Genomic DNA, 26,208 nt, shown 5'->3' with positions numbered 1-26,208 from the left:
CTGGCAATAAGCCATTTTTCTAGAATTTTCCTGGGGCTGAATCTACTACCACAGTGCTAGATGACCCTAAAGATACTACCTTACTTTTCACTTACTATTACCCAACTTCTACTCATTCACCTCATTTTTAGATCCTTTCCATGTAGGTAAGAAAGTAGCTACTGACATGATACATCTGAACTTATTTTATAATAAATAAATAGAATGAATATATGTACTATAAAAACAATCTTTCCAAGATATCTGCTTCCCCTCTTTAACATTCAATTCAAATCATGACAAAAATACATTATCTAAACTAATTCAAATAGTCTTTCTGAGGTCTCATTTTGAATTTAAACATTTCCTGTTATAGGTGTCAGATAGAAAATCTTGTTCACTATCCACCTACTCTATCCTTTTTACTATTCATCCTTTTAACTGTGAAACAAAATACATAGATGACATCCTTCTACCAGTATCTGAATAATGCGAACAGTATAAACAGATTAGCAGAAAGAAATAAGTTATAGAAACTGGGAGGAAGTAACTTCATGGAACTTGATGTATCTCACCAGGTGCAATTATATATTTCATTCGTTATTTGGAAATCTAATTTGCTTTTCCACAAGTAATCAAAGTGCACATCTCTGAATGAGAAGTAAAAGGACTGTAAAGGGTCCTAGTGACCTTATAATAGCAAAGAAAGAAGGACACAATACTCGATTTCTTTGGGAAAGAGTCACACTCACCAAACAAAAAGCGGTTGATGCCAAGTCTGTATCTATTACCAGAAGATCACGAAAACCCAATTTTAAGAAATGTTATGAAGGCACAACCCCTGACACTTACCACACATGTGTCTTAATACATATAAGGTGGCAAAATTTTAAGAAAAGTGATCATTTTAATTGCTGGTAATATCTCTTTGTGCTTCCTCTTTGGAGAAAAGCTTTATTTATTATTTCAAAACCTTATGTGAACAAAAATATTTAAGTCATGAATATTTAAATGATGGCACTAGGCCAATCTTAGAGTATAAAGGTCCGAGGTTAATCTGGCAAATCTTGATAACCCCTAATTCCCTAGTGGGCTTCTTCAAAACGAATATTTTAAAGCCCATCGACAGACCAGTGTGAAGCCAAACAGATTTACAGCCCACCTCTTCATGAACATTCAGCAAGATGCTAAATCAAAAATGTTTGTTGGGGCTTCCCTGGTGGCGCAGTGATTGACAGTCCGCCTGCCGATGCAGGGGACGCGGGTTCGTGCCCCGGTCCGGGAGGATCCCACATGCCGCGGAGCGGCTGGGCCCGTGAGCCATGGCTGCTGAGCCTAAGCGTCCGGAGCCTGTGCTCCACAGCGGGAGAGGCCATAGCAGTGAGAGGCCCGCGTACCGCAAAAAAAAAAAAAAAAAATGTTTGTTTCTGATCACCATGTACAATTTCCCTCTTGGGAGTCTATTAGGCTGTTCTGAATTTGTAATTTCCTTGAAGCTCTGTCACTTTTAATAGGTATGTGTCTTGCCAGAAGATGTTTACTTCATTCTGACAGTGACAGAAAGCTCACTAAAGAAGTAGTGTCACCAGTTTCTTTCTGAAAGTCTGAAGAAAGGAAAAACTGCATTTAAAGGGCTGCATATTATACATAATGTAGTTCATTAAACAATAAATTCAAGAATTGTCATTTTTGCTTTGATAGTTCTGAAAGCCACTCCTGATAAAGGGGCTGTACACATTTGCTCTGCCCTTTCGTCTTCATTTACCTGTCAGGATGAATGGAAGAGAGCACAAAGACGAGGAGAATGACATCCAGGATCCCATCTGGAAAAGGGTAGGGTAGGCCATCGTCACAAACGTCATGAACAAAGGCACAGCACTGGGCTGCTCTGTATGACGCGTGCGACTGTCATGATAAAGGAATGAAAAGACAAAAACAGTTGTTAGCAGACTTCTAGTGTTTTTCTCAAATTAAAAAGGTCAATTTAACTTCTCTCAAGTGCTGTTCTTCTATAAATTTGATATTTGGATTAGGTATTCTGTTAGGTTATTTCAAGCTGTCGTTAAAAATTAAGTCTAGCACTTGGACTTGATAACAAATATTCTTTTGCAATCCCTCCTTAGCTTGAAAAGTGGAGTAGGGTAGTCTTTCTGAGTCAGTAGGCAGTGTTGCTGGAAGCCCACCCTGTGTTACTTCACAGGCACTGAGATGGTCCTTGGTTCTCTCTCTCACTGCTTATTCCATGCCTCCTTTGGCATTAATATATAAATATCCTATAGTACATAATTAACATTAGGTAATGGTGATGGCTGTACAACTCTAAATATACTAAAAATCACAGGATTGTATACTTTAAAATGGTGAAATTTATGGTATGTGAACTATACCTCAATAAAGATGCTATTTTAAAAAACCACATTAGCGTACATACACACACAATTTGCCTATAAAAACAACACTAGAAGGATATATACCAAAATACTAACAGTGATTCACTCTAGGACTCTAAAAAAGCATATTATAGGTAAATTTTATCTTCCCCTTTAGGCTTTTCAATATTTTAGAAAATGTCTACAATGAAAAACTATTAACTCTTATTATCAGAAATTATGTTCCATGTGTTTACTATACATTTTTGTTAGAATTTCCATTCCTTTTCCATTTCCTGAAATTACCTCTTTTTGCTATGATAATGCTTACTAGCAGTTGGGAATTGGTCAAATAAGGCCCGGTTCCCACCACTGTTTTCCTTACAGTTGAGGACATTTTAGATTTGTAATATATACCTTTTCAGACCTTTTTTTTTTCAAAATTTTTAATTTAACGAGTGCCTACTATGTGCCAAACTGTGTGTAAAGCTCTAGGGACATAAATATAAATACCACCTTGTAGGAACCACTCCCTTGAACTCTATATTAAATCCCAAACAACTTCTATTGTTTTAGGGTACCATCTTAGGCATCAGTTGATGATATGATTTGCAAAATTTTAAAAGCTCAGTTAAAAATGGTCACAGATTACATTTGATGCAGTTACATTAAAAAAAATCACTTCAACAGCAAAAAATTAGATTTTTTAATATAGCTCTCTTTAAAGAAAATATAAGGCATACCTTTACCAGCTCCACAGCTCCAGAAGCAAAATCACAACAATAAAGAAAGAACTCTGGAGCATTCCTATGAAAATGGAAGAAATATTTAAATCTAGAGCCCAGATATGCTGAAGCTACAGAAGAAAGGAAAGTGTAGGTTTGAACTTGTTAGTATTTCTTTAACAGAATTTTGGATGACACTTGGCTTGTTTCTTCTTTTTTGACGCTGTTCTCTGCAGTGGTGTGTGGATGCCTTCATGTTTCTGAACCAACATTATCTCAAACACTTATCAATTACAGGGTGACTTTCAAATTCCTGCCCTGATTTTAAGGCCCTCCATTATGTGGGCCTACTTGCTCTATATCCCATCATACTCTCCCATGGGAAACCTCCAAAGCCATCCATCAGCATTGCTCAATCTTCCTCCTATCTCTCACAGGCACTCTTTCTTGTCTGCCTCCAGCCAGCATGGCCTGTAACTCCTCTTAGCTTAGCCAAGTTCTATCCTCTCCAAGGACCCTCAACCCCCAGTTGCATTTACGTGCTGTTAAATGTAATATTAATATGTTTATATTAACAGCATGTAAATACAACTTCTAAAAAATAATAAAACACTAACATATTCTTATCTTTTCAAGTGATTTTCAAACTTTTTTTTTTTTTTTTTGCGGTACGCAGGCCTCTCACTGTTGTGGCCTCTCCCGTTGCGGAGCACAGGCTCCGGACGCGCAGGCTCAGCGGCCATGGCTCACGGGCCCAGCCGCTCCACGGCATGTGGGATCTTCCCGGACCGGGACATGAACCCGTATCCTCTGCATCGGCAGGCAGACTCTCAACCACTGTGCCACCAGGGAAGCCCAATTTTCAAACTTTTATTGAGCCTTTTATATGGACCAAGCATTAGAATACAAAGTAGTAAATGAAACTGTCTAATAAAAACTGTCTAGTAAGAGTATGGGATTTGGGAGCCAATTACACCTGTGTTTAAATCCTGGATTTGCCACTTATTAACACTGAATTTGACTTAACTTCTCCGAGACTCAGTTGCTTTACCTACAATACGTAAATAAAGTAAGCAAATTCATGGGTTTTTTTTGGGGGGGGATGTTTACCCATATGAAAATCCTGACTAATTTTAATTGGCCTCCACTGAACTTAGACAAGTTCTATTTGGTCTTTACCTGAAATTCAGTAACAATGGCTGAGCCATGGTTACTAATGGGCAGGCACATACAGCTGTCCCTTGAACAATACAGGTTTGAACTTCCCAGGTCCACTTACACATGGATATTTTTCAATAGTAAATACTAAGTGCTATATGGTCCGTGGTTGATGGAATCTGCAGATACAGAAGGAACCACAAATACGAAGGGTCGACTATAAATTATTCATGGGCTAACCCCACACATTGTTCAAGGGTCAACTGTACTTTGAATTTTGTGGGTCAGTACCCTTCCTAATCATACCTTGTATGCTATTAGCAAAGGATCCTTGCATCATCTTGCTTAGTAGTGTGTCTGAATCACAGAAAGAGATCAGTATGTCCTAAACAGTAATTATAGGTATGGTCCTGGCTCTTGTGGATTTTATAGCCTAGTTGGGGACATATACAATTTCTATAGAAGTGTGCATAAGGCAGGCACCCTCAGGTGAAAGTCGTAAGAATTTTGAGGGAGGGGGATGGCATTGCTAAGTGGGGAGAAGGGGAAAGGGTTTAGAAGTGGGAGTCACATGCTAGGGATGAGAAGCAGAGTTGATCCTGAGAGCCCAGTGTGTGACAGGATATATGGGCTTTGAAGCACATAATTAGAACTTCTAATTTGATTCAGGAGGCATTTCAAGCAAGGAGGACTTCTAAATAAATGCGGAATATAAGCACAAATATGCATTTAGCAAAATCTCACCCAGGCTCGCATTACTCTCTTAAATGCTACTCATTGATGAATACTACATTCATGTATAATATTCATATATAGTATTCATATATAGTGCCATTCTGTGGCACTAGGGGTTTGTATTCAAATTAATATCTGTCTAAATAAATTAATGTATCATGAATAGGATTTGGTTACGAAAAGTTAACCAGTACTGAATCAAAGTTAAAACTTGTGCTGCTTGTCTTTTCTCATCCATCCCATATAAAAATTGTGCTTTATTGCAGCATATATACCCTTATTGTTTCCTATGAAATCCATATATTTGTGACTTGTAATTGTTGGTCGGTCACACATGTTTGAAATGTCTCAAAAAACACTCAGATACATATAGTACTATGTGGTATGATGGCTAAGGGCAAGGGCTCTGAAACAAGACTGCCAAGGGTTGAATCCTGGCTCTACCACTTAGTTGGGTGACCATGGAAGAGTCATCTAATCTCTCTGTAATTGATTTCCTCTTCTTTTATATTGGAGTATAGTTGATTAACAATGTTGTGTTAGTTGAAGGTGTACAGCAAGGTGATTCAGTTACACATATACATGTATCTATTCTTTTTCAAATTCTTTTCCCATTTAGGTTATTACAGAATATTGAGCAGAGTTCCTTGTGCTATACAGTGGGTCCTTGTTAGTTATCTATTTTAAATATAGTAGTAGTGTGTATATGTCAATCCCAAACTCCTAATAGAGATAAATATGGCATCTAAGTTGGTTGTAAGGATTGAATGGACTCATATATGTAAAGTTTCTAGAAAGGTGCCTGACTCAGAGTAGGCACCTAATAAATGTTAGTCATTCTTATTATTGTTGCTGTCACCATCACCATTATCATCATTGTTATCATCATTAAAGGAAGATCTGCCTCTGCCTTCCAGGAACTTAAAAACTTAAGAAATTAACATGGTTCTATAAATACTTCCATATAGCTCAAAATGCTTCTCTGGACACTGGCACATCTAGCTATTATGAAAGGTATGCAGTCTATCTTTGGGCAGTAGTTACTAAACACTCACAAGATACAGAACAGTCTAGTAAGCTAAAGGAAGGCATGTGCCATTTGCCATGTGTCCTACCAGACGGCAGCTTGACCTATGAAACTGAATTCCAACAGCAACCCAAGTTGGTCTTGTGATCACCCAATGACTTTCCAGAACTTTTCAGTAAAATCGGCTGACTGCCTTGGCCCTTCTCCCAGCAAACAGGTGTAAATATCACCACTACCACCATACCACCAAGCACTCTCTTGGCAAGGGGTTTAAGAATTAAGTGATCCTTGGAGAATGATATGACCTCTCAATTCCAGAGGTCTAATTATGGTAAAATATTCTAAAAATGTAAAACATTAATCTTACACTCTCCAAAAGTAATAAAACACAATTTCTGTGGTGGGAAAAAAAAGTCTAATCCTTCCTTTGGAAGGCTAATCACTGGTTGCCTTTTAAAGATGAATTAATTATCTCAGGTTATTGAGCTACAGTGATTTCTAAAATATGAATATGAGGCAAAAAAAAAAAAAAGACACATCCACAAAGAAAGAGTCAGGGGGTGAGGAGGCAAGAGCTTGCAATTATCAGTTGGAGGGAGAAGTAGAAGAGGGAAAAATACAACTAACAAGTGGGGAGCCAGAGATATTAATCAGTCAGTATGTACCAAGCTCTATCTATATTGTATTGTTAGGCTACCTGAAAAATCAGATTAGAGTAAAATATGCTCTTTATCTCAAGGAATATACGAATAGTAGTTGAAGAAATAAGACATAAAGAAATGATATGCGGGCTTCCCTGGTGGCGCAGTGGTTGAGAGTCCGCCTGCCGATGCAGGGGACACGGGTTCGTACCCCAGTCCGGGAAGATCCCACGTGCCGCGGAGCAGCTGGGTCCGTGAGCCATGGCCACTGAGCCTGCGCGTCCGGAGCCTGTGTTCCACAACGGGAGAGGCCACGACAGTGAGAGGCCCGCGTACCGCAAAAAAAAAAAAAAAAAAAGAAATGATATGCTAAATAATAACTTGAGATGAGTCATAAAGTAACACATAATCAACTGCCAGTGTAGTAGATTTATGTGTATTAAACGTTCAGAGATCACAGGGGTGAAGGAATCTGACTATGTGGTATAAAAGTACAGGAAATTTTGGCCCAGAAATTGGAAAAGGGAAAACAAAGAAAATAAGTCCCGAAAGAGAAAGACCATTCAGAACTGCAAATTGGCCAGCACCACTTCTGGCTGGACACTTTAACTGGTAATTTGATGATTATTAGGGAATTACTTAATTTTTACTATGTTAGGCTTATAATAGTAATGAAGTATGTCCTGCTTTTTGGAGATCCATCATAAGTACTTAAAGATAAAGTGTCATGATGTTGGCCTTATGTGAGTAACTGTTGAAACAAGGTGGTGGGTGTATGAGAATACACTGTATTACTCAGTTTTTCTGAATGTTTTTACATTTTCACAATGGAAAGTTAAAAAAAAAACTTTCTTAAATTTAAAAATAGGCATAGTGAAAAGACTGAAAGGAATTATAACAAAAATTCTGTCAGCAGCTATGCTATGGTGGTGGGAATAATGGGTGATTCCCCCCAACCCATTTTCCTCTAATGGGAACGTTCTACAACGTGCTTATGTTGATTTTATAATGGAAAAATAATGGGAAAGCTATCATGTAAACTTAAAAAAAAATAGGGACTTGACAGACCAGCCATAGGTAAAAGGTGTTAAAGTTTTGTAAGGTGTATCTTCCTCATCACCTACTAAAACGCATAGGTGAGGTGGTGAACTGGAAGGGCAGGTCAGGAGAACATCTTTGCTCCTATCCCCTACTTCTGCCTTTTTGAATCTTAGGGTTAGGTGCTATAACTCCAAACAATTTCAAGTCTAGATACAGTCATCTGACATAGGAAGGTTTTATACTGGGTGCGGCTCCAGAAGTGATGACAAAATAAAATGAGTTTAAAGCTTACACTTTATTTTGTGTAAGCTTTAAACTCAATTCTCTATGTGTAAAATGACACCTAAATAACCTGAAGGGGTAAATAAATCTCTAAAGTTCAGCAATTCCCAGCTTAGCAGAAGGATCAAACCTCTTACTCTCTTTTATTCCCTCATCCACATAAACACAAGCTTAAAAAATTACTTCAACTCATGGTGGACAACCCATGCCTGTGAAACATAATTTCAGAGTAATTCTCAGTTCACATGAAATTAGACACTCAGACCAAGACACTTCTTTTGAAATTTCCTTTAGTCATTGTTTATATGGGAACAAGAACACTACTGGCATATATATGACTTTTTCCAAGAATTTCTCAACCTCCCATATGTATGTAGAATTTTGTAGGAGAAAACTCTAAAACTCACTGCAAAGTGTTCAGAATTGGAAAAACACTATTCCCAGCACCACAGCCAACCTAAAATCAAAGAATAAACAAATATCATGAAAATAAAGTTAAATTTTCCTCACCAATGTCAGATTTTTTTACTAAAAAAAAAAAAACTAAAAGAAATTTACTGTATCTCTGGGTATAGGAGAGTTTTCTAAACTCAAAAGCAATGAAGTAAATCACAAGAATAATATGCACTGAGAAATTTGACTATGGAAACATTTAAAATTTTTACATACCAAACCCCAAAATAAACCAAATTAAAAGGAGACAAACATACTGTGAAAAAAACATTTGCATTAAATATGATAAAGGGCAGAGCTCATTTTTTAAAAAGCATCTGATAAATAAAGGAAATAAACAGAACACAAAAGAAGTACAAATGACTTCTAAACGTTTGAAGAACTATATGATCTATTTAACAATCAAAGGAATGCAAATTAAAATAAGGTATAATTTTTGTCTAACAAAGCAGAAAGCACTAAAATAAGAATATTCCAGTCAGTAAGGGTGTGATGAAACAGACCTACACTGCTGTGAATTGGTATTAGTACAACTTCTTAGAAAGCAATTTGGCAATATATTTTAACAGTATTAAATTTTTAAAATAAATTATGAACTAGTAAATTGAACCCAAATAATAAAAGAAAATGCAGAAAAGTCTATACCCAAAGATGTCTGCTGTTGAAAACCTGAAAACAATTTAAATGCCCAGTCAAGTGAAAACAGGTAAGCAGAATCATAGTATTCCACATAGTAAAGTATTTTGCAGCCATGAAAATATTTATAGAGAATTTTTAAAGATAGGGAAAACTGTTTGTTATAATGTTCAATACAAACAAAGCAAAACCCCAAAATGCAGGTAGAGTATAGCTCAACTATACAAACAGTATAAACAAAAGGAGAAAAAAGTCAGTTAAATGTTAACAGTGGTTAAATTAAATCCCTTGTTTATGGGACTGTAGATTATTTTATTCTTTCTCTTTAGCAAATTCTCTGTAATCAGTATATATTATCTTTACAATCAGAAGGAAAAGGTTTATTTTTTAAAATAGAAAATCAAGGTCTACACCAGATTACAGCAAATTACATACTTCACTTATTTCTATTTCACCTAAAAGCAGGTAATAACAGAAAGAGATAGAAATTAAGGCTAAAACTTTATTGGTATTTAAAACTTCCTTCAAGTTAGAAATTAAAGTAGACAAATTAAAAAAAATTTTAATCACAAACTTAAAACCTGACTAATTAAAGATATGAGTCCCTTAAATAATTTTTATGCACAGAAGTATATGAACACTTATTTAATAGTTAGATTTGATCATTTCCCCCCTAAAAAATCTGGATCGTTATTAAAGTAATATGGAATGTACATTAAAAAATTTTTGCCCCTGCAGTACCATACCTCTAGGATTCTGAAAGTGGCACTGCTACCAGGAAACAATTCAGTCTTCAGAGGTCCTTTTCTGTGTTCTTTGGAGTCTAGGTTGGAAAAATCAGATCCTGCTTTGTTTTGACCATCTGATGAGCCAGAACTTTCTCTATTATGATTTTTTTCTTCAGGCATAGTAGGGCAGTGCATTCTTGAGAAACAATTTGCAGCATGAACTTTTACATGATTCCATGAGAATTCTTTTACCTTCTCTTCAGGTTTTTGACCAACTGGAAGAATTTCAGGAAATTCCCTCAACAGCCAATTACGATCTTTGAAAAACTTATTCTTATGAATCTTATAAAATGTGTCCCAATATTTACTAGCTTCACTCTCATACTTCACTAAAATAAAGAGAAGAAAAAAGATTTATTTTACTATGAATTATATTTATCATTAGTTACTATTTTAATAACTATATTTAATAATTAAATACTGTTAAATATATTACATATACTATTCATTTATAACAATTATATTTACTATTGAATAACTTTAATATTATAATAATTTTTATTTATGATTTTTTTTAACCTTTTAAAGGTTAAAACTACAGAGTATTAATCCTCACAAAATGTGTCAATGTGTGGGGTATTTGGGCTTACCCTGGTAAGTCTGCTTCTGTCTCAATAGTTTAGCCAATACATTTTTGTGAGGAATATAATCATTGCACACTGCTTTCTACAGTCTAATCTTGAAATCTTAATGATCACATTTTTACCAATAACCTGTAAGGCTCTTTATTATCTTAGAGAAATGATACCTCATTTTTCATGTCTCTGTAAATGCAGCTTCAACACGACAAATGTCTGTGCAAACTGGTAATCAAACAGGAAATTGTGGAATAATAAATGACATAACCTTACAGCTAGAACGGTCCATTGAAATAATCTACTCCAACCCCCTTGTTTCACGTTTGAAGAAAGGACACACAGAGAAATGAACCCACTTATCCGGGTCCTGGAGCCTGGTCACAGCAGAAGCAGGACCGTATGTTCTGACTCCTGGGGTCTAGGGGCCATCCCGTAACTCCATTCTTCACCCACCTCCAGAGGCACCTCTTCTTATTGACATCTCCTAATATGAAGCCTTAAAGAGAATTTCTGATGCAATTTAAAAAGAGATATGCATTTTGTGATGTCATCCTTTCGATTACCCTGGGTCCCAGCATCAGGGTTAGGTCAACAGTCTCAGACCTTCAGGCAATTCTTAGCTTTCTGCCTCTTTCTATCTGCAGCTTAAATTAGTATAATCATTAATTCACTCACTTTCTCACTCACTCACTCAAGAAACATTTCTTGGATACTATTACGTACCAGACCTAATCCCTGGGTTAGGAATTACTTTCACCCAGTGTAGACACGTGACATTTCTAAAGTGCCTTCAAAAAATTTTAAAAACCTTCCATTAATATAGAGTAATTTTCAAGACTTAATGTTAGGTGAGAAAGCAAAATGTAGAACAGTAAGTATATGATGCAACTATTTATTAGAAACAAAAGAAGAAAAAGAATACATGTGTGTACATACACAGAAAAACAGTCATGTATGTACATACACGCATTTACTGCTATATGGGCAGAATACTTCTGGAAGGATAATCACATAATTAGTAGTACTGGTTGCCTCTAAAGAGTGGAACTGAGTGGCTGGGGACCAGGGTTTGAGGAAGAATTCTCACTTGAATTTTGATCCATGTGAAATTACAATCTATTCCAAAAATAAACTAAAACTAAAAACAACAGACTCATTTCTTTGAGAATTTTAAAGAAGCCCTTACCCTCAGAACAAGCAGTTGCCTATAGTCAGGTTTGTCTCTATTACAGAACCCTGTCCTGAAGCCCTTATATTTTTTCTTTTCTTTCCACTTTTATCTTTATGGCCTTGTACCATGGATCTCCACCCATCTGGCCACAAGACTTCCTTCCCATCAGGGCTGAACTGTATCTGGCAGCAGGACTGCTAGAAAGACAGAAACTCCCATCTGTATTTAAGGTCTGAGAAATGAAAGTAGATCTCTGTAACAAAAGAATTATGTGATGTTGAAGTCCAAAACATGCTCTCATCTGCACTAATGGGAGGAAGCCTATTTATCACTAATCTAAAAATGCTGTATATCTTTAAAATAGTTCTATCTCTACTTTTAAAAATTGGAGTGTACCTGATATACTGTGTAAGAAAACAAAACAACATTCCAAAAATCAGACTCAGGAGGAATTAGGAAACCATCAAATTTCCCCAGGGTCTTCTCGCACCTTCTCTTCTTCCTTTTACCTTAAGAACTCTCTGTAACTCACTCTATGCTGGTAAAAGATTTTTCTGCTTAATAAAAAGTGACCCACCTAAGACGACCTATATTTAGTCAAATCTCTAGCATTTGAGTTTCCAATACCAAGTTACTTGTGAAGTGAGTTTGAACCTAACTATAAGTAACTAGAATGTAATATAAGTGATTAATTTGTGGGAATATCCCCCTCGGAATTAATTGGCAGGGGAAGAGATAGACAGCAGGGGAGTAACTTGAAAGAAAAGATGTTCATAGCAGTGCTATTTATAATAAGAAAAAGTGGAAATAAACATTCAGCAACATAGGAATGACCAAGCAAACCATGCATGTCAAAACAGAGTAATCTTTTTTTTTTTTTTTTTTTTTTTTTTGCAGTACGCGGGCCTCTCACTGTTGTGGCCTCTCCCATTGTGGAGCACAGGCTCCGGACGCGCAGGCTCAGCGGCCATGGCTCATGGGCCCAGCCGCTCCGCGGCATGTGGGATCTTCCTGGACCGGGGCATGAACCCGTGTCCCCTGCATCGGCAGGTGGACTCTCAACCACTGCACCACCAGGGAAGCCCCAGAGTAATCTTATGTAGTAATTAAAATGATAATAATATTAAGAGAAAATATTCACACAGAATGGTCTATACACTGACTGCCACTCTAAAATTTATTTTATATTCATTTATAACCATCAGATGGAATTTTGGAGTGCTGGTAACAATTTAACGATTATTAGGTAGTTCTTTCTTTTGCAAAGTTTTATCTACATCTTACATGAAGATAAAGAATCTTGGTTGAATTCTTCATTCTACTTGCCCAAAGAGTTTCCTAATTTGATGAGGGGTTGAATTAGAGCAGCGACCCCCAACCTTTTTGGCACCAGGAACCAGTTTTGTGGAAGACAATTTTTCCACGGAGGTGGGGGTGGGGGGTGATGGTTCAGGAGGTAATGCGAGCGATGGGGAGCAATGGGGAGCAATGGGGAGCAATGGGGAGCAGCAGATGAAGCTTCGCTCACTCCCCTGCTGCTCACCTCCTGCTGTGCGGCCTGGTTCCTAACAGGCCACAGGCCGGACCCCTGAATTACAGTATCTCTATGTTTAAGCTCTAAAAAGTCTACATACTTTCCTATTAAATCCCATGAATTTATGGAGAACATTAAACATTCAGTTCTACAAACTGCAAAATCTTGGATCAGATTGCTGTCATAAATATGAGCCTGTACTACTGTTTAATTTCTACAGTTTATAAAGAAAATGAATCTTCAGTGAGGTGACCAGAATCTGGTTCAGGTACCAAATATATCAAACACCTAAATTCAACCCTAGCTTATCCAGTCTTTAAAAAGGATCTATTACTATTAAATGATGATGGTCAAGGTCTGCTAATATATACGCTTTCAAGCCTGTTTCAAGTATTTCCCACTCAGGAATTAGGAGGAAAAAACCAAACATCACATAAGTCATTGTACCAATAAACAGCAGCACAGTAGTACATACTAAGTGTTTATTTTGTGTCGGGCACTATGTCAAATGTTACTTGGATTTTTTTTCCCATTTAATCCTAATAATACCCCTCAGATAGACATGTTATTCCGATTTACAGACAAAGAAGTTCAAGGTCGGAGGGGATAAAAAAATTTGCCCAAGGTCACCCAGCAGAGCCAGGACCTGAACCAATTCTGTCAGACTTTATGCTCTTAACCATTATACTACACTGCCTTCCTAACACAAAATCAAGATTAACCCCCTCCAAAATATCTCTGAAAATAACCTGTTTTTCTGATTTTCTACTTTCCTCTCATTATGAAGCATTAAGCTGAAATTAAAACCTCAGTACGACTTATAATAAGTATAACCAAATAGTAAAAATAATGCTGATTGGAGTAAACCTACATAAAGACAGATCAGAAAAACAGACTTAAACCCCATTTGAATTATATAAAAAATAAACTATGCAAGGTTGTATGATGAAATTATGATGAGCAACAGGAACATAAAATGCTCTATGAGAATAGATGGGTTTGTGGGACAGCAACAAAACAGAAACAAAACAGGATAGTCTGGGATAAAGGCTAAAGAGCTGGAACTTTTTTTTTTGCTTTTTAAAGTTGTGCTTTTAGCAGTACCTTCAATCAATTCTGGCAACTCCACAGTTTCCAGTAATGTATAACAGCTTCTGAGACCCCACGGAAGCTCAATCAAACTCATAATTATGGCTATGAGACAAGGTAAACACCTCCAGCATATAATTTAATTTCCTGAACTGCAATTTCCTCTGTGATAACAGGGGAATTGGAAGAGCAACTTTTCTGACCATGAGTGAAAAATTTAGCTTAATCCTGCTGGTTCACTCAACTCAAGTTCAGGCCAATAATGATAAAAGAGTATAGTGTAGAGAAATCTGGTCTTCATCTTGTCCAACTGATTTTCTAAGCAGGTACATTAATGATCAATTTTTCTTGGAGGAGAAAATTTTCCCTTTACTCTCCAAGGTGGCCAATTCAGAGTTAATTGCTCTCTGCCAACAGCCGTAAAAGGAATGTAGTGATCTGTTTAACCACAGCCAGATGAAGCAACTTCTCAATTATTCATTTATTAAATTCAATACTGCTGAGGGGAAGAAGGACTATGACACACTAACCATACTTAAATATGCAGAATTCACCCTGAATCACACTGAATATAACGACTAAGAAATTGAATTAAACCATTTATATGTATCTGACATATACGATATGATTAATATGTATTATGAAAATTTATTCTAAGTTGCAATGTAACAAAAGGCAATTTATTTTAATTTAATTTAATTAATTAATTAATTTTTTTGCGGTACGCGGGCCTCTCACTGTTGTGACCTCTCCCGTTGCGGAGCACAGGCTCCGGACGCACAGGCCCAGCGGCCATGGCTCACGGGCCCAGCCGCTTCGCGGCATGTGGGATCTTCCCGGACCGGGGCACGAACCCATGTCCCCAGCATCGGCAGGCAGACTCTCAACCACTGCGCCACCAGGGAAGCCCCTATTTTATTTTATTTATTTTATTATTTTTAACATCTTTATTGGAGTATAATTGCTTTACAATGGTGTGTTAGTTTCTGCTTTATAACAAAGTGAATCAGTTATACATATACATATGTTCCCATATCTCTTCCCTCTTGCATCTCCCTCCCTCCCACCCTGCCTATACAAAAGGCAATTTAAAGCCATTTTTGCAGAGCAATTACACAAACACCTGAGCTCTCAAAGTTGGAAGTTTCCACGTCACTGATAAAGTTAATTGTCTAATAAAAGAAAACTCTTAAAGTTATGAAATTTAAAGTATACTTCTAAGAGCACTGTATGAAATTAACAACCAAAGCTGACCTACAAACAAGTATCCTAAATTTATCAGCACACAAAACTTTTAGCTACTCTATTTTTTTTTCTCACATAGGACACTCTCAAGTGGTAAGGTATTCACAAAGGAAGGTATAGTGGAATTCTCTTACTATTTTCCTTGTCATAGATAACACATCCTAGGTAGATAGTTATTTACAAGGGTATTTTAAAGTAAAAATAGCAGCTGCATTTGTTATTAATTTTTAAAAACCCATTACATTTGCTAAATTACCAGCTGAGATGTAACACACTGGAGATGTTTTTAGGAAATTATAATCATGTTAACTCAAAAACTGCCAAATGTATCTTTCTCATTTCTCTGAATTAACCTGCTTTAAAAAGAAATCTGAGCTATTATAAAATTTAAAATAAATTACCAAAAGGAAATGTGGAATTAAAAATCATTAATCTGGGCATCTAATTGAAAGAAATATTGCTAATGAGAGCCCGGATGCTTTACATTTTAATCACAGGAATGAATATGTCAACCATCGTACGGCAAAAGACTGTCTTATTTGTGATGAAAAAGTTCTTATTTTCAGAATTGTGGGGGTGTTTCCGGACTTCAGTTCTCACCAAAGGCTGAGACAATAGGTGACAAATGGGAAATGGGAGTGACAGGAGAGACTAACACACAGAGACCAAAAGAAACTTGCCAGAGAGTTGGCCAGCATGGGAGAACAACCAGTATTTCCTCCCAGTGGCATTAAAATAAGTAAGATAAAATCAGTAGACAGTGCTCATGCCGTATACTGTTCTGCAAATGGAATACTTTATGATGGGAGAAAACTGGCTCTTTCAAAGTCTTAGGACCCTCCTGGATAAGAAGAGATGGTGATTAACAGGGGCAGTGGGAGAAGAACCGGGTCACAGCTTCCTTTGGGTTTCCACAACGTTTGGGAATAGAGCTTTTAAACGGATCTATTCACCTTGACCCATGTTCATCAGAGACATTAGATATCCAATTAGAAGCCTCACCTAGGCTTCTGCAGACTAGCAGGTCGATGATCCCTGGTGGAGACTGGACTGGGTGGCTGGGTAGGTATTTACTCTCACTGTAATGTCCTGTCAGTCAACATAGTTCCTCAGGACAGTTTTCTTTCTTTGCCACCCTCAACTGCTGCTCTGTGCAACCTTGCTTAAGTGTGATGTAAGGGTCACCCTCACTGTGTGTGTTCCTCTACTTGTAGCAGTGCTCTGACATGTGTGAAGTCCACTGCACTGAGTGGTGTTACGGCGGGGTGGGGGGAGGTAGGACGCAGAGGGGACCCAGCAGAAGCCTTGATCACTTTGAGTCATTTTAAAATGAACTCTTTTGTTTTGTGTCTCCACGGCGGCCAGAAAACTTGCTCAGAAACAGAATGCACATGCTAATAAGCAAACCAAATGCTTCAAAGCAGTATCATCAGCCCTCTCCAGTCTGCTTTTCCTGCTTCTATAGAGAAAGGCCAGTCACCACCTTTCTATTTCAGTCACATTATGGTTCTGTGGGAACTGTCATTTTCCTTTACTGTGGTTTCCAAGGCCTGAAAATAACCTCATTAGCTCCACTCAAGTTCATTGTTAACATAAATAGGCCAAAATAGGCAGCCACGTACAGAGCCCTTTAAGGGAACATTATCAGCACTGCTCATCTATTTATGTTCTAAACAGAAATACTCAAAAGAGCATGAAAAAAAAATCCTTGGTTTTTCATATTCTCAGGAAATATACTGTGGATAATTTTTAACTTCCTGGAAAAGAATTAAGATGACTGATATCTTTTAATTCTGTTTAGGCTCGACTCTCTCTGTCACATCCAGGTGGCCACTAGCAGAAGCTTGAGTAATGTGGAAAATATGTCTGTGCAGCTGCTGGCAAAGAAGCAAAATTATACTTCCTCAGAAACAGTGTGACAGAGTTCCTGCAAAGGAATGCAGTGCGGGCTGATCTGTGAGCAGAACTGCCACCGGTATGCACTCTCAAATCCAGCCCCAACACTCCCTGGCCACATCCCACTCTGGGACTGCATGGCTGGAGCTCATAAAAATAGAATGGTTCTACTGTGGATCAGGTGCTCTTCTTTCTTGTCTATCCTCCAGGACATATTCATGCTTACAGTAAGGAAGGAAAACTAGCTCTGAGGGATAACAAATGATGCCAGAGGATAAGACAGGGCCACACTGCCCCCTTCACTGGCAAAGGGCAGCTCATGAGGGCTGTCTCATTAGCTCAAGTTGCAACAGCTACCTTTGCTTCAAACTTTAGCCTCAGGTGTAGACTAAAGTCACCAGAACAATAGCTAACTACCAGTGGGACTAGTGCTTTTCACTAGCTTGGCTTGCACAGAGGAATGCAAACATCTTTCTCTGGGGAGTTTCAGGACAGCTGATCAATCTGGAAACAGAATTCTATCTCAGGGGTTGGCAAACTTTTTCTGTAAAGGGCCAGACAGTAAGTAGTCTGTGTGGGCTACATAAGGTCCCTGTTGCAACTACTCAACTCTGTAGATACAGCTCAAAAGCAGCCATGGACAATGTTAACAAATGAGTATGTGTTCCAATAAATCTTTATTTATAAAAATAGGCAGTGAGCTGGATTTGGCCCCTGGCCATGGTTTACTGCCTCTCATTCTATCTAACAGGTACACTGACAGTGCTACATGAGTGATTGAGAAATGATGATGACTACAACCAAGTTGTTCTGGCAACACTAACCTATGGTATTAGAAGCCAGAATAGTGGTTGCTGTTTGTAGAGTCTTAGGGGTTTGGGAAAGTAATTGGGACAGAGCATGAGGAAGTTTCTGGGTTACTGGTAATATTCTATTTCTTGAAGTGGGTGTTGGGAAAATTCACTGAGTTTTATGAAAACTTTATGAAAATTTATGAATTGTGTTAATTTCTATGGGTATCTGGTACTTCAATAAGCTGTTTTTGTTTTTTTTTAAAGAAAAAAATCAACCTGTTTTAAAGGAGAAATCATTTAAGAAAAAAAAGGTAGGAAAATCCTCTCTAGAGAGTGTAAGTGTTGGGCCAGCTGCCTGTCGGTTCCCAGCTACGCATTGAGAAGGACAGAGGTCTAATGTTTTTTAGTGTGCTTTTTAGAAAAAAAAATTTGTGGTAAAAAACACATAACATTTACCATCTTAACCATTTTTAAGTGAAGAGCCCAGTAGTGTTAAGTATATTTACATTGTTGTGAAACAGATGTCCAGAACTTTTTCATCCTGCAAATCTGAAACCCTATACCCATTAAACAACAACTCTGTGTTTCCCCCTCTCCCCTCAGCCCTTGCTAACCACCATTCTAATTTCTGTTTCTATGAATCTGACTACTTTAGGTACCTCATATAAGTGGAATCATATAGTATTTGTCTTTTTGTGACTGGCTTATTTCATTTAACATAATGTCCTCAAGGTTCATCCAGATGATAGCATGTGACAGGGATTCCATTTCTTTTTATGGCTGAATAATATTCCATATGAAAAGACCACATTTTGTTTATCAATTTATCTGTTGGACATTTGGGTTGCTTCTACCTCTTGCTATGGTGAATTGTGTTGCTATGAAAATGGGTGTGCAAATATTTCTTCAAGACCCTTTCAATCCTTCTGGCTATATACCCAGAGATGGGACTGCTAGATGATATGGTAGTTCCATTTTTAATTTTTGGAGGAACTTCCATACTGTTTTCAGTAGAGGTTGTACCATTTTATAATTACTCTAACAGGGCATATAAGGGCTTCATTTCTACACATCTTCACCCACACTTGTTATTTTCTGGTTTTGTGATTGTAGCATAGGCCAATACTTTAGAAGCCATTTTTAAGGTTGGCGAGGCCTTCCCTAAATTAAACTCTAAATATCAAAGGCCTCTAAGAAAAGTACCTCAAATCCTTATTGAAACTTTATGTTCAATAAAAGACCAGAAACATTTTGATATGACTTTACCTTCTTTGCTCAAAGTTTTTGAATCTGTTGAATATTCCTAGCAGGTCAAGTGCACAACAGCATACTAAAAGATGCATAACCAAAGGAAATATTTTAAATTATGTTCTCATATCTTGTTTGAAATGCCACCCTTAAGTATCTCCCAGAGAAAGCAATAATATGACTATAGAAAGAGATTATACTTATAGGGTGAATACATAATTTATTTCTTTAACTTTGGTTCCACTACACTGGAATAACTGGGAATTCTCCCAAAGGAACAAGTAGATTAGCAAAGGTAGAAGCTAAGAACTCTCTAAAGTAGTGGCACAATTAGGAGGAAAAGAGACTGAGGTGTGAACTGAATCAGTGGAAGGGCAAACAGGAAAGCCAGGCTCCAGGAGACACAACATGTAGTTGCTTTACCTTGCTCTTCCAGAAGGACTCGCACAGATGAGTTTTCCTCTACTTTTTTTCTGGCTGCTTCTTCTTCTTCTTTTGACCACTGCATGTGATCCCTTTCAAAAAATGAAGATTATAAAACATGCTTTATAATTGAATAAGGCAGAAAAAGAGTGACAAGGGATACCTCTTTCATTCTAGGTCAAAGGCAAATGACACAAACAAATTCCCAGGCAAATGAATACGTTGTGTCAGATGTTCCTTGTGACAGCACTGGTGCAACCCTGGAGCGCCTACGGTTCTTCTAACTCTGGGTGTGTTGCAAGCCCCAGCCACCTTCTGGAGATAACTGCTGAAGTGGTGTCCCAGGAGCACCATGGTGCATGTTTATCTGGGTGCTGGTATGGTTTGCTGTGTTTCATTCTAAGGCTAAATTTATTTGCTTTTCTGTTAATTTATGAACAGGGAATTCTTTAATAGTTTTTTCATACTCCTTCTGCACTACTCTTATTAGCTGCCTTAATTTCTGTATATGGATTCATTTATGTTTAAATGATAGACTACTTGATATAGTATATAAGAAGGTCATCTTTCTAAGATCTGGCACTTTCTATAAGTATTTTCAGTTTCAAAATTTACTCCATATGAGAGAATATTATTTCCTGCCACCAAAATATCTTTCTTGGAATAGAAGCAACATCTTTATAGAAAAAAGGTAATTTTTGTTTTGCTTTGTTCTTACAAAGTCTATGTTTCTTTTTTTGCAATAGGTAAAACTATAAGTAGGTGATGTAGTTTCCTGGAATAAACCATTTTTCTTAACAATAACGAAATCACATACCCAAAATTCAAGTCTGTTGTAGTCGTCTGGGAGTAATGAGTCCCAGCACTAAGGTGGTGGCAATGGGAAACAGAAAGGCAGAGTACAGGGAGAGACACTATGAAAGAAAACTATAGTTATGATCTGGAGATTAACTAGATATTGAAGGGAGAAAAATGAGAGTCAGGAATGATTCCAAGGCATTAAAACTGAGTACTGATGAAAGTGCGGGCAACAGTGACAGAATAAGGAGTTGCTTTGGGTGGAATGATGATGAGCTTGGTACTATTTTAAGTCATGTTTATGCAATCAGATATGAGAGGGTATATTCCAGTGACCTGGCTATAAATACACCACTGAAAGGTGAGAAATTACATTTAAGAAGGATCAAAACTGGTATACTGAAGTTCCCAGGAAAAGTATATGAATAATGTAAAAATCAGAGTTTCACAGATGAAAATTTAACCACTGTTATTTCAAATAAAACCCAATCATTTACAACCCAAATAATCACTAAACAGCTTTATCACTTGCTTTAATGAATGAGATCAGAACAAATTTTTGCTTTGACTTATTTTAATATATGTGAGCAGTCACATATATAACTTGGAGCTGGTAACTACATTTTATATTCTGTACCTATAAATATATAAAGAATATTATTATATGACAGTTATGATGTTAAAGGCAATAAATCACTTATTGAAAAAATAGTATTACTAAGGCTGGGGACAAGTTTCTCATCTATGAATTTCTAAAAAATATAACAAGGAAAATAGAACAGTCCATTTCCCTGTAAAAAAATCAAGCTCTGAGACAAAGAGAGTGTATATGGTTTTCACCCTTACGCATTTGTTTTAAACTGTTAGTTTAACTTGCTTCTTCCTGAGTATTTAATAGATTTAGTTATTTCTTAAATTGCTCTAACTTCCTTATACTGTTTTTTATGTTGCTTCATTTTCTTAACTGCTAGATGAGGGGGATATTATACCCTTAGCCTCAAGAGAACAGATTTTCCACTATATAGTTGCAGAATCCCCATAGAAACCTATAAAATGTTTCTACTGTATTTATGGGGACTTCCTCCAGACCAGCTGCTTTATGGACGTTCTTATATTAGAAGAGTCTGATTCATGTATATCCAAACCCAACAGACAGCAATAAGAATCATTCAGGTTTATAAGTAACAAATACAATTACAATAGAATTTAAGCATAGAGACACCTAACAAACAAACTGAAAATAATCAGGTATTTAACAACCACCACCACCACCACCACTACTGAAGGAAGAAAATGGTTCATACTGTTTGACTTGCAAATTATACTCTGGGAATTTATTGTAACGAAGCCACTAAAAAAAAAAAAACCCAGAGAAGTTCTGTACAGAGAAGTATCTGTACAACAGTATTTACTGGAATACCAAATATAATAGCAAAAAACTGGAAACAACCTCAGTGATAGGATAATAGAAAAAGTATGGTAACTCAAAGGAATATTATACAGACATTTAAAATGATAGATATGAAGTTTATGCAACAATATGGAGAAGTATATATGAAATAGCATGAGGTTAAAACAACAGATCCCCAAACTGTATATGTATTATAATCACAACTATACAAAATAATATACACACTGGGTGAAATAAAAACAATTATAGTAGAATAGTGGAATTAAGAGTAACTGCCTAAAAATTTCCTTAATATTGTAAAGCTGCTTCAACTAGAGATAATCTTTCTAAAAACCATATTTATAAAAAAACTATAGTGCATGTTTAAGACATATAACAATGGTCATTAAAACGTTATGCTATCCTTCTTGGGGGAAAACCCAGCAATCTTTATAATAAAAAAGAATATATGTTTTCTTAAAAAAAGAGAATTGAGGGCTTCCCTGGTGGCGCAGTGGTTGAGAGTCTGCCTGCCGATGCAGGGGACACGGGTTCGTGCCCCAGTCTGGGAAGATCCCACATGCTGCGGAGTGGCTGGGCCCGTGAGCCATGGCCACTGAGCCTGCACATCCAGAGCCTGTGCTCCGCAACGGGAGAGGCCACAACAGTGAGAGGCCTGCATACCACACACACAAAAAAAAAAAAAAAAGAGAGAGAGAATTGAGAAGAAAATATAAAATATGCTGAATATTTTTCCTGAAAACTTGAATTTGAGAAAAATCTTAAAAATAAAAGATAGGATTTTTAGTATACTACAAAGCTACAGTAATCAAGACAGTATGGTACTGGCACAAAAACAGAAATATAGATCAATGGAACAGGACAGAAAGCCCAGAGATAAACCCATGCACATATGGTCACCTTATCTTTGATAAAGGAGGCAAGAATATACAGTGGAGAAAAGACAGCCTCTTCAATAAGTGGTGCTGGGAAAAATGGACAGGTACATGTAAAAGTATGAAATCAGAACACTCTCTAACACCATACACAAAAATAAACTCAAGGGGCTTCCCTGGTGGCGCAGTGGTTGAGAATCTGCCTGCTAATGCAGGGGACACGGGTTCGAGCCCTGGTCTGGGAAGATCCCACATGCTGCGGAGCAACTAGGCCCGTGAGCCATAACTACTGAGCCTGCGCGTCTGGAGCCTGTGCTCCGCAACAAGAGAGGCCATGATAGTGAGAGGCCCGCGCACCGCGATGAAGAGTGGCTCCCGCTTGCCACAACTAGAGAAAGCCCTTGCACAGAAATGAAGACCAACACAGCAAAAATAAATAAATAAATAAATAAATAAATAAATAAATAAATGCCTACCCCCAACATCTTCTTGAAAAAAATAAAATAAAAAAATAAACTCAAAATGGATTAAAGACCTAAATGTAAGGCCAGATACTATCAAACTCTTAGAGGAAAACATAGGCAGAACACTCTATGACATAAATCACAGCAAGATCCTTTTTGACCCACATCCTAGAGCAATGGAAATAAAAACAAAAATAAACAAATGGGACCTAATGAAACTTAAAAGCTTTTGAACAGCAAAGGAAACCATAAACAAGACCAAAAGACAACCCTCAGAATGGGAGAAATTATTTGCAAATGAAGCAACTGACAAAGGATTAATCTCCAAAATTTACAAGCAGCTCATGCAGCTCAATATCAAAAAAACAAACAACCCAATCCAAAAATGGGCAGAAGACCTAAATAGACATTTCTCCAAAGAAGATATACAGATTGCCAACAAACACATGAAAGAATGCTCAACATTATTAATCATTAGAGAAATGCAAATCAAAACTACAATGAGATATCATCTCACACCAGTCAGAATGGCCATCATCAAAAAATCTAGAAACAGTAAGTGCTGGAGAGGGTGTGGAGAAAAGGGAACTCTCTTGCACTGTTGGTGGGAATGTAAATTGATACAGCCACTATGGAGAACATTATGGAGGTTCCTTAAAAAAGTAAAAATAGAACTACCATACGACCCAGCAATCCCACTACTTGGCATATACCCTGAGAAAACCAGGAATTCAAAAAGAGTCATGTACCAAAATGTTCATTGCAGCTCTATTTACAATAGCCAGGACATGGAAGCAACCTAAGTGTCCATCAACAGATGAATGGATAAAGAAGATGTGGCACATATATACAATGGAATATTACTCAGCCATAAAAAGAAACGAAATTGAGTTATTTGTAGTGAGGTGGATGGACCTAGAGTCTGTCATACAGAGTGAAGTCAGAAAGAGAAAAAGAAATACCGTATGCTAACACATATATATGGAATCTAAGAAAAAAAAAAGGTCATGAAGAACCTAGGGGCAAGACGGGAATAAAGACACAGACCTACTAGAGAATGGACTTGAGGATATGGGGAGGGGGAAGGGTAAGCTGTGACAAAGTGAGAGAGTGGCATGGACATATATACATTACCGAACATAAAATAGATAGCTAGCGGGAAGCTGCCGCATAGCACAGGGAGGTCAACTCGGAGCTCTGTGACCACCTAGCGTGGTGGGATAGGGAGGGTGGGAGGGAGGGAGACACAAGAGGGAAGAGATATGGGAACATATGTATATGTATAACTGATTCACTTTGTTATAAAGCAGAAACTAACACACCATTGTAAAGCAATTATACTCCAATAAAGATGTTAAAAAAAAAAAGAAATTTTCACACCAAGGCTAGTAGAATTAGTTCATAATTTTGGAGTGGCCATGAGTCCTATGACTTCAGTTCATATGTCTGCATGTGTGTGTGATTTCATATTCCTTTTATATGTATAGCACAATTGAATGATGATTCCTTGCTTTAGCTTTAAGTTGATGGCAATAACAGTCTAAATAATCATGCATTTGGTTTGGAAAAGTTAAAACACACACACTCTCTCCCCAATCATTTAGCTTGGGTATTAATGTTTCTGAGGTTCCTACTTATAGAAAACTGCTGAATGTGGTGTCACTTCCTATTATAATTTTTAACAATCAGATATAAACCAAAGTACCCAGTGTAAGTTACACAGATAAAATGTTTTTCTGTCTTGGTCATTTACTGTGCATGAAAAAGTGTCATTATAGAAGAAAATTTAAAGACAAATTTAACAAGTGTATTAGGTGCCTAGTGAATTAAAAATAAAATATTGTTAGGTAAAAGGAAGAAATAAAGTTTATTAATTTCACCTTAAAACTATTTCAGTAATCTTTAATTCCATAACAAAGTCATTTTATTACATAGTTAAAATTATATTAATAGAAAAAGTTAGAGAAGAAGTCTTACCTTTCGTTTAAATATCCTACTCAGTTAACAGTTCTTAATTTTTCAAGTTCCCTTCCTGTATTTGTGGATACACACACACATACAAACACTCTTCTACACAGCTACAAAATATTCATAATTATGGCTTAAAACTGCTGTATAGGACTTGTGATTTGCACCATGATAGAGTACCTAGAAATAGGCTTATCCTTCTGCTATAAACAATAATAAAACTGGATAAAATAGTATATAAAGCAATTGCTTTTAGGCACTGGACTACACTTCAGACAGCACAGGACTGTGATCCTTAAAAGAAGAGAAACACAAAAGGTCAGCTCCCACACGTACCCTGGCTTTCTGTCTGGGACATGTTCTAGACTGTGCTGCAGAGGTAGAGCCCAAGCAGAGCCTGGCTGACTCACTGAGTGGCAGTTTTGTGAGTTGAGAAGGTAGAAATCAAGGTTCAGAGCTGCTGAGATGGTGAGACTTTGTGCAGCAGAATACTGAACAAGAGGGGGTTGGACAAAGGGGAGGGCCCCTGAAGTCTGCACAGGCAGTGCAGTGCAGTGCTTGAAGATACTGGAGTTCTGGCTAAGCCAGAATGGAGAGACCTCTCTGAACACTTCAGGCATTCAGTTAAGACCCCAGATATGCCACGCTATAGGAATAAGAACCACTCTAGAAAAATATCAAAATAATTTCACCTGAACAGAACCTAAAATTAAATCTGACGTGACTAAGAAGATTTGGCAATAATTCAACCACTTGCCAGGAAAAAAACCTCAACACCTTTAAAGGAAGACAACATAATCCAGGTTCCACATATCATCCATAATGCCCACCAGATAATCAAAACTTTTAGCATGTGAAGGAGGAGGATAATATATTACCC

At 37.2% G+C, this 26,208-nt stretch overlaps 1 protein-coding gene across 1 annotated transcript in view; it reads right to left on the bottom strand.

Annotated features, from left to right (window-relative positions):
* Window positions 1-26,208, bottom strand: part of METTL8 (methyltransferase 8, tRNA N3-cytidine) — an 89,822-nt gene that overhangs the window by 14,612 nt on the left and 49,002 nt on the right. Inside the window, exons 3-7 of the mRNA XM_081242045.1 lie at window positions 19,813-19,904; window positions 9,793-10,163; window positions 8,365-8,414; window positions 3,092-3,155; window positions 1,745-1,884 (exon numbers count right to left, since the gene is read on the bottom strand). Of these exons, the coding sequence (XP_081098171.1) occupies window positions 1,745-1,884; window positions 3,092-3,155; window positions 8,365-8,414; window positions 9,793-10,163; window positions 19,813-19,904 (717 nt within the window). The remainder of the gene's footprint in view (window positions 1-1,744; window positions 1,885-3,091; window positions 3,156-8,364; window positions 8,415-9,792; window positions 10,164-19,812; window positions 19,905-26,208) is intronic.

Source organism: Mesoplodon bidens, assembly GCF_964165515.1.
Source record: "Mesoplodon bidens genome assembly, chromosome: 8".
In the NCBI taxonomy this organism is placed as follows: Eukaryota; Metazoa; Chordata; class Mammalia; order Artiodactyla; family Ziphiidae; genus Mesoplodon; species Mesoplodon bidens.
Note: the sequence above shows the minus strand (reverse complement) of the source record. Positions and strands in the feature narration are given on the sequence as shown.